Consider the following 9,362-nt stretch of genomic DNA (forward strand, 5'->3'; position numbering starts at 1 on the left):
GTGGAATTTCCAGCCTCATACCTCCATTTGTTTTTCACAGATCCATAACTTGGCCACACAAATAGGAGTTGGGGGCGGAAATCGGTAGTTAGGGGGGGAGGTCAAGAGCTCTTGTACATCTCTGTACCTGTACGTTCCCCATACACCCCACCCACCCACCCACGTCCCCACCTCGAGATGTCTACTTTCAAGACTGAAGACCCCCGGCTTGTCTAATCGTTGCTTGTTTCTCTAACACTGGGGATCAGCCTCGTTGTTCTCCTCTGCTGGGCTGCTCCCCCACTCTCCCCGCCCCCCCCCCATCTCACCCCCCACTCCATATCGCAGTGACCACACTGTCTTCCCTGAACACTAGACTAGGTAGTAACATTAAATAAATGTCCATCAATATAAACAGTCTCCACTTTGTTCTTTTACTGATAAAAAACCCTTTCACCCTTAACGTTGATGATGGTAGATACTGATCAGGGGATCAATGGGTAAAAAAGAATTGAAATGGACGGAGAGAAAGATGTGGAACATTTAATATTCTCTTCCGAACCGGAACACAGGCCGGTCACGTTCTGCTGTGCGGCTGGTGGTGTTGTGGGGGGAGGGGGGAGGGTGGATGTTGGAGGCGAGAGGGGGTGGTTGAGGGCGGGAGGGGTTGGTGGTTGGCGAGAGGGCGGGTGGTTCAGGGCGGGAGGGGTTGGTGGTTGGCGAGAGGGGGAGTGGTCAGGGGTATCACCGCCCGCCAGTTCTAGCACCGCTGGCTCTGCGTGGGCTTTCCCAGGCACGTGAGCCCCCCAGGTCCAGGTGGGGGGTGGTCGCAGTTGCGTGCCCGCTGCCTCGAGCCTCGTTGGCATGGTGACCAGTCCGACCAGCAGCCCCAGCTTCCGTGGGCGGGCTCTGCCGAACCAAACGCACAGACACGCGTCACGTCTCGTCTCACCCGCTACCAGCTCCGCCCCGTACGGCCACACCCTCTCACCTCCTCGGGGTGTGGTGGAGGGGGGGGTGTGGTGGGGGCAGAAGCGCTGTACCATCAGATGTGCCTTCACCTTTGGTTGAGATTGTGACATTCCCCCCCACCCCAGACACAGCGCTGTGTAACCCTCCCCCCAAGATGCCCAGACACTGCAGGGTCCTGTGTTTGCCGCTGGGCGAGGGATGTGGGGGTAATCAGTCACCGGCATCCCTGAGGTGTGTTCGTACCTGTCCGCTTGGTCTCCTGGCAGGTCTGGCCCAGGTATCCCGGAAGACAGTCACAGCGGCAGATATTATTCCACAGCAAGGTGCGGCCGTTGTGGAAGCAGATTGGACAGCGACACGGGGAGAACTCCCTCAGATACTGTTCCACCGCTCGCCGCAGGTTCCCTCGCTGGGCCTCGGAGGAGCGTGCGTTACTCCTGGTCAAGAGCTCATAGATAGGCATGGTCTGGGGCAGAGAGACAGAGACACAGAGAGAGACACAGAGAGAGAGACGGAGAGACACAGAGGGAGACACAGGGAGACAGAGCGGGGAGGGACACCATTAATAATCATAAATATTCCTAGCATTTGATACAGCGCCTTATCACGTCTTCGAGACGTCTCAAAGCGCTTCACAGAATATACCATAAAGTGAATTGACTGCATTTTGTGTCCAAACACTGGCAGCCATTTGCTCACAGCGGTGAACCACAAACAGTCGTGGATTGAGTGACCAAATTATCATCAGTGTTTTTTTGGAGGGATTATTTCCCCCAGAAAACGATCTGCCAATCGTCTAACAACCACTTACTGCTGGGTAAACAGAGGCGGGTGCGGAGTGAGGAAACTTACATAAGGTTTTGCCCTGCCCGGGAATCAAACCCTGGTCCTCTCGCTTGCAAGGCGAGTGCTCTAACTGCTATGCTATTTTCGCCCACAAAACACACAGTCACTATGCTTTATAGTGAAGCGCTATGAGATGTTCCGACGACGTGATAAGGCGCTGTATCAAATCCAAAAATTATTAGTAGTAGCATCGTCTGCGTGGTTGATTATTACTGCTATTACCTCAAAATCCGTGACGATGGGATTGTATTTCAGGGATTGGCCCCAGTGCCGGAAAGCCTTGTAATCTGGGAAGCTGTTGGGAGTAGACTGCAAGGCTCCTCCCCGCACTGTGGTGATGATGTCCTGAATGTAGGAGGAGCTGTTCTTTGATTCTAGACTCGCGGGTCACGGGGGACAAAAAATACATCAAATCCACTGTCTCACACCGACTCATCACTGAATGGGATGAACTGAATCCCGGAGTAACGGGTCACTTAGCTCCACATTGCTTCAGAGACAGGGCTAGCGAGGCGGGGAGGGAGAGGAGGGGGGAAGAGAGAGGAGGGAGGGAGTTGGAGAGGGGGTGAGGGGCAGAGGAGAGAAAGGGAGAGGGGGAGAGGGGGAGTGCGCGGTTTAAGTGAAAGGGGAGAGCGTGGGGAAGAGGGAACGAGCGAGAGGGGTGGTACAGCGGTGGAGAGGGTTGGGACAGTGAAGGGCTTCGAGATGTTCTGACGATGTGATAAGGTGCTGCACTAACTCAACATAGATCTGTCCGCTCCCTCTGCTCAGCAGGCTCCAGCCTGGTCCACATCCCCCGCCCGATCCAACCCACCATCAGTGATCAGCCCTTCAGCCTCTCTGCCCTCACCCTTTGGAACTCATCCCAGTGTCTGTTCACCTCGCTCCCTCCCTCACCTCCTTCAAGGCCCGTCTCAAGACCCTCCTCTTCGACCGAACCTTCGGTCACCCTCCTACCCTCCCACTCTCCCTGCCCTCCACCCCCTCCTGATCTCAACCCCCAGCTCAGGTCCATATCCCTGACTGTCCAGTGCCTTGGGACGTCCTCCCGACGTGAAAGGCGCTGCGTAAAAGTCCATGGTTGTTGTTGCTTGATGAGGTCACTTACCCTGGTGAGAGGAACCTGTAGTCCGACAGCTGTGGCCACCAAAGTGCACATTGGATACTCCAATTGAGAAACCCAAGCAAACCCCAACCTTCGATGACGTCATTTCTGTCACACACAAGGTTCACACAACGACCTCAAGACAGGACAATCAGCAGATTCCACGGCTCGTGACAAGCCTAGAGTCCCGTAACTTAGTGGTTCGCCCACTCGCCTCATAACCGAGAGGTTCCCGGGCCAGGGGCGAAACCTTAGACAAGTTTCCTTACTCCACACGCCTCTTTTTACCCATCAGTAAGTAGGAACCTGGTTGTTAGTCGATTGGCGGATCGTTTTCTAGTGGGTAGTAATCCCTCCCTCTCCCCCAAAAAAGAGGTGAGGTGTGAGGACATGAGGTTTGTGAGACGCGGCTGTGCGCATTTCACCCACAAAATATACAGTCAATTCATTTTACAGTATATTCTGTGATTCCACATGTATATACACGCACACACAGACTTGTTTACACACACATACGTTTAAGCACATACACACTCACATTATTGACACACGCACACATACATAGATGAATACACTTTACACATGTACATGCAAATGTACATTAACAAACACACACGTATACATACAAACACACACGCACGCACACGCGGGTACATGTGCACACTTGCCCACATATAAGCGCACAAACACACGCACACCTGCCCAAAACGTCGACACACAACAACAACTTGCATTTATATCGCGTCCCTCGCGTGGGGGGGGTCGACAGTGGAGTAGCAACGATACCGAGCGGTGGGGGGGATGGGGTGGGGGTGGGGGGGGGTGTGGGGTGAAAGGCGGGATGGAGGTGACCGTAGGCACGGTCGAAGAGGCTAACCTGACTCCCGTAGCTTCTGCTTGTCCATGACGAGCACGGACTCAAAGACGCCACCCAGAGTGCCGGCGGTGAGGTAATGGGTGCCGTACTGGCTGATGAAGCGCGAGTAAATGGCGTAATCGTACTCCTCGGGGAGTTCCAGCACCGAGGACAGCATCTCCTCGTGCAGCACCAGATCCCGGCTTCGCAGCCGGAAACGTCCCGTCTGGACCTTGGTGGAGATGCGTGTGAACGCCATGTTCTGCGGGGGAAAGAGGAGGGAGAATTTGGGGGTCACCCCGTAGCCTGGGCTTCCGGTACACATAATAATAATAATAATGATAATGATAATAATTGCGTCACTCGATCGGGGATTGTGTGTGTGTGTGTGTGTGTGGGAGACGCCGCTGTGCGCAATCGGCTGCCGCGTTTCACCCACAAAACACACAGTCACTCCACTTTACAGTGTATCCTGTGAAGCGCTTCGAGGCGTCTCGAAGACCTGATCAGGCGCTGTATCAGACGCAAGATTTATTATTATTATTACTTTCTATACACTCCGCCACTGACAAGCGCTCTGGGACGCTACCCTGGTGAGGATTATTATTATTATTATTATCATTATCATCATTATTATGTTAGAGTGTGTGTGTGTGACGGTGCTGTACCTTGCTGGTGTACTTGGTCAGGTTGCTGAGATGCCTTGAGTGCTCGCTTCCTTCCATGGAGACTTTCACATTCACCTGTACGCTCAATCCCAAGCTCATCGAGTCGCCGGTCACAGAGGCCTCCAGTAAACTGTTCAGGTCATCGTAAGCCTCCACTGCAAATCCCGAGTCAGCGACTGCCTGAGGACGGCGGAGGAGGAGAGCAGATCCAGATCACAGTTGGCGCTCGAACACAACACAACATGAGCACGCAAAGCGGCCAGGTGTGGTGAGGTGAGGAGGTGAGGTGTGAGGAGGTGAGGTCTGAGAGGTGAGGTGTGAGGAGGTGAGGTGTGAGGTGTGAGGTGTGAGGAGGTGAGGTGTGAGGACGTGAGGTGTGAGGAGGTGAGGAGGTGAGGTGTGAGGAGGTGAGGAGGTGAGGTGTGAGGAGGTGAGGAGGTGAGGTGTGAGGAGGTGAGGAGGTGATGGGTAAGCGGGTGAGGTGTGAGGAGGTGAGGTGTGAGGAGGTGAGGTGTGAGGAGGTGAGGAGGTGAGGTGTGAGGAGGTGAGGAGGTGAGGTGTGAGGAGGTGAGGAGTGAGGAGATGAGGTGTGAGGAGGTGAGGAGTGAGGAGGTGAGGAGGTGAGGAGTGAGGAGATAGGAGATGAGGTGTGAGGAGGTGAGGAGGTGAGGTGTGAGGAGGTGAGGAGTGAGGAGATGAGGTGTGAGGAGGTGAGGAATGAGGAGATGAGGTGTGAGGAGGTGAGGAGTGAGGAGGTGAGGTGTGAGGAGGTGAGGTGTGAGGAGGTGAGGAGGTGAGGTGCGAGGAGGTGAGGTGTGAGGAGGTGAGGAGTGAGGAGGTGAGGTGTGAGGAGGTGAGGAGTGAGGAGATGAGGTGAGTTACGGTAATGGACACTGAGGTCCATTCCAGTGTTGTCCACAGCCACGTCTCTCACCTCGATACGGTACATCAGAAGGTTGTGTGGTTTGCGGAAATACTTCTCATCGTCGTTGTAGTACAGCCTCTCGCACTCGCTGTCGTACCTCAGGTCCCGCCACTCCCCGTTATACACGTACTCACAATAGCCTCCGAAATACTCTGCGTCTAACACGTTGCTGCCGATCTCTCCTGTCAGCACGTTATAGCTTGAGGCGTTGAGAAGCAGAGGAACAAAGGTCCACAGTTTACGCCGTGTCTCAAGGCTCTGCGACGTCACTCAATAATAATCCTTACACCTGATCGAGAGCCGCTGCGATAAAGCCAGGAGCGTCTTAAACTGCACCAACAACTTGCACTTACACAGCCACTGCGACCCAGGGCAGAGTCTCAGAGAGATTAACAGTAGCGGCCGGCGGCGGGGGGGGTGGGGAGGAGGACGCGTGAGAGGGAGCGAGGGAGGGAGAGAGGGAGGGAGGAGGTGACCGTAAAAACGCGATCGAAGAGAAAGGTCTTAAGAGGGAAGGAAGGGGGCAACAAGGCGGGGGGATTGGGGGAGAGAGTTCCAAAGCTTTGGGGGCGTAGTGGCTAAAAGCACGGCTGCTGATGGTGGAGCGGGAGGGGACGAAGGGCGAAGGGCCAGCAGAGCAGGAGGCCCGGAGCCGGCCGAGGGGAGGCAGCGGGTGTTGGAGTGGGGAGAAAGCAGGGGGTGCGGAGTGGGAGATGTGTGGGGTGGGTTGGGGGAGGGGGGGGGGTGTGCTGTGAGTTGGCGGCTATCGGCTTACCCAACCATCACCACCTCCATCCCCGGGATGGGTAACATGTCGGTACAGAGAGTTCGCTCCTTGTCCAATTGGTAGTCGTCGCAGTTTTCCTCGTCGGACTGATCCGTACAATCTCTGTCTCCATTGCACACTAACCTGCGCCTCAGACAGCGGCCTGGAGCAGCGGGTTTGGGGTTCAACCCCCAGAAACACAATCAGCGGCTGATTACAGCTCCCCACACCCCACCACCCCCACCCCCACCCCCACCTCCACCTCCACCCCCACCACACTTTTCCGCAAGATCTTTAACATCCATAATAACAATAATATTCCTGGCATTTGATGCAGCACTTTATTACATCGTCGAGAAATCTCAAAGCGCTTCACAGGATATACTGTAAAGTGTAGTGACTGTGCAGTTTGTGGGCAAAAGGCGGCAGCCAAACAGTCGTGGATTGAAGCGACCGAATTAACATTATTTATTATTATTTCTATTTCTTTTTTTTGGAGGGATTTTTACCCCCTGGAAAGCGATCCGCCAATCGACTAACAACCGGGTTCCTACTCACTGCCGGGTAACCAGAGGCGTGTGCGTGCGTGTGTGTGCGTGTGTGTGGAGTGAGGAAACTTGCCTAAGGTTTCGCCCCTGGCCCGGGAATCGAACCCCGGTCGTCACGCCCTGCGAGGCAAGCGCTTTAACCACTGAGCTACAGGGCTCCACAAACCCTCAAGTGTGGTGACTGTGTATTTTGCAGGTGAACGCAGCAGCTCATTTCTGCACGGTAACGGCCTGCAAACAGTCTTGAAGTGTTTAACCGTTACTTATATGGGGGATTGTCGACCATGACACCAGGAGAGAGAGAGAGAGCGAGAGCGAGAGAGAGAGAAACGCCCTTTCCTTTTTCGCGCGGCGCCGTGGGAGATCTTTAATGTCCGCCCGAACAGGGGCGCAGACGGGGAGTGAGGTTTAACGTCTCGTCTCCAAAGTCGGGACTTACCTGAGCCGCAGTGAAATTGGTCGCCACACGTGTTTATTTGCTGGACGCACTGCTCGCTCGTCTCGCAAGGATCGTATTGCCACAGCGCCTCGATACACTGGCCACCGAACTGTGCCGGTCTCGTCAGGCTCCGGAACCGGGGCTAAGCCAGTAAAAAGGTGACCAAGTCAACCTCCGCACCTTCCATTCTAACACACCCCTGAGATCCCCTGAGCCAAGGAGCCTCAGTGGCTCAGAGAGGGGACCTTAACAATAATAATAATAATAATAATAACAACTTGCAGTTGATATAGTGCCCTATCACTGTGTTGTCTCAAAGCGCTTCACAGAATATATTGTAAAGTGAATTAACTGTATGTTTTGTGGGTGAAACCCGGCAGCCAATTGCACACAGCAGCGTTCCCACAAACAGCCGTGGATTGAGTGACCAAATAATTACTATTTTTTTGAAGTGGTTGTTACCCCCTGGAAAAGCGATCCACCAATCGACTAACAACCGGGTTCCTGCTTACTGCTGGTAAACAGAGGTGTGTGGGGTAAGGAAAGTTACCCGAGGTTTCACCCCGCCCGGGAATCAAACCCAGGTCCTCTCGCTTGCGAGGATAGTGCTCTAACCACGACACTACAGGACTCCGCTAGTTAGCACCACGTTAAAATAGAGCCCCATCGATATCTCACAGTGTGGAAAGCGCCACTGGATGAGGGGGTCGGTGGGGAGTGACCCCCAACCTCCTATCCCGTACATTTGATCCAGTGTTTTTCAACATTAGGAGGATGTCTCGAAGTGCTTCACGGGCTGCACGGTCCCGTGTAGTGACTGTGTAGCTTCTGTTTTGTGAGCGCGTACCTTTGACATCTCGCACGGAGAGCACCTGGCCCAAGGGGACCACGGTCCCAGCTCACAGTTGCGTTGGATCGTGCTGCGGGCTTTACGGGCACCCCGACATTTGCATCCACACTCCGTCCTGCGGGGAACCAAACCCACTCGCTCAGTTCATCCCCATCTCACCACAAATATACGGTTCGCATTTCACCCAACCGCATTATCTCACCCCATTCCCCGTGATGATCGTCACATCACCCCCATAGTAGGATACAACAGAGCGAGATACGCAGCGTGTGGATACACAGTGTGTGTGGATACGCAGTGCGCAAATACACGACATACAGGTACATGATGTGCAGATATACACAATGTTCAACAACCCAGCAACAAATTACATTTATACATATATTTCACGTCAGGAGGACGTCCCAAGGCTGGTTGGTAACATTTTGGATACATATACAAAATAAAACTTTTAGATAATATGTGCAGTTATGCAGTGAGCAGATACACGACGTGTGGATACAGTGTGCGCGGATATGGGGTGTGTGGATATGGGATGGTTGGATATGGGGTGTGTGGATATGGGACGGTCGGATATGGGGTGTGTGGATATGGGATGGTTGGATATGGAGTGTGTGGATATGGGATGGTTGGATATGGAGTGTGTGGATATGGGGTGTGTGGATATGGGATGGTTGGATATGGAGTGTGTGGATATGGGGTGTGTGGCTATGGGTGTGTGTGGATGTGGGGGTGTGTGGATATGGGGTGTGTGGATATGGGGTGTGTGGATATGGGGTTTGTGGTTATTGGGGTGAGCCACTGTGTGGTTCCTTTTAACGTTCGGAGTCCCTGACCCTTGTATAAATGTAGCTGTTGCCGTGCGGGTGAGCGAGCGCTGGTGACCGGACGCTCACTGACCTGTTGACGGTCAGCCCGGCATCGACCAGGGCAACCGTGAGCAGTAAACACACCGAGCCAGAGCCCCAGAGCCCTGGCAGCATGGTGCCAGCCGCGGCAGAGAGGGCGGAGGAGCCAGCAGGGAGAGAGGGAAGGGAAGGGAGAGAGAGTGGGAGAGAGAGATTCCGAGAGCGAACGAGGGAAAAGATCCTCGGCTCAATCAGACCGTCAGTTTGCCTGAGCTGAAGGAAAGCCGCTGTGTTTGTCCGGGAGGTTTCAGTGGAGCTCTCAAACCACAGCGGTGAAAATCACTGTCGGCTCAGTGAATGATTAACGTCTATGTCAACCCTAAACTGCTCAGCGCTTCCAAGTTTGTTGTGAAACTGACTTATATTATTACTTAACCAGATTATTTCTTAATACTGTAATATTAGTCCTAACAATGTTATAATGACGTGTTATCATTAGATCCGTACTGATATGATACATATTGTAAATTCTATTTTATAACGTAATAAATATTAATAAG

At 53.6% G+C, this 9,362-nt stretch overlaps 1 protein-coding gene across 1 annotated transcript; it reads right to left on the reverse strand.

Annotated features, from left to right (window-relative positions):
- Positions 1–647: 647 nt before the first annotated feature.
- Positions 648–9,117, reverse strand: c8a (complement component 8, alpha polypeptide). The gene is made up of 11 exons (XM_007903705.2): positions 8,855–9,117; positions 7,952–8,069; positions 7,105–7,246; positions 6,127–6,280; positions 5,361–5,550; positions 4,427–4,606; positions 3,780–4,020; positions 2,906–3,010; positions 2,020–2,171; positions 1,195–1,417; positions 648–888 (listed from the first exon to the last, which is right to left on the reverse strand). The coding sequence occupies exons 1-11, from the start codon at positions 8,935–8,937 to the stop codon at positions 740–742; spliced, it is 1,737 nt and encodes a 578-aa protein (XP_007901896.2). The 5' UTR covers positions 8,938–9,117; the 3' UTR covers positions 648–739.
- Between the last annotated feature and the right edge of the window lie 245 nt (positions 9,118–9,362).

This window comes from Callorhinchus milii, unplaced genomic scaffold (assembly GCF_018977255.1).
Source record: "Callorhinchus milii isolate IMCB2004 unplaced genomic scaffold, IMCB_Cmil_1.0 Scaffold5, whole genome shotgun sequence".
NCBI lineage: Eukaryota > Metazoa > Chordata > Chondrichthyes > Chimaeriformes > Callorhinchidae > Callorhinchus > Callorhinchus milii.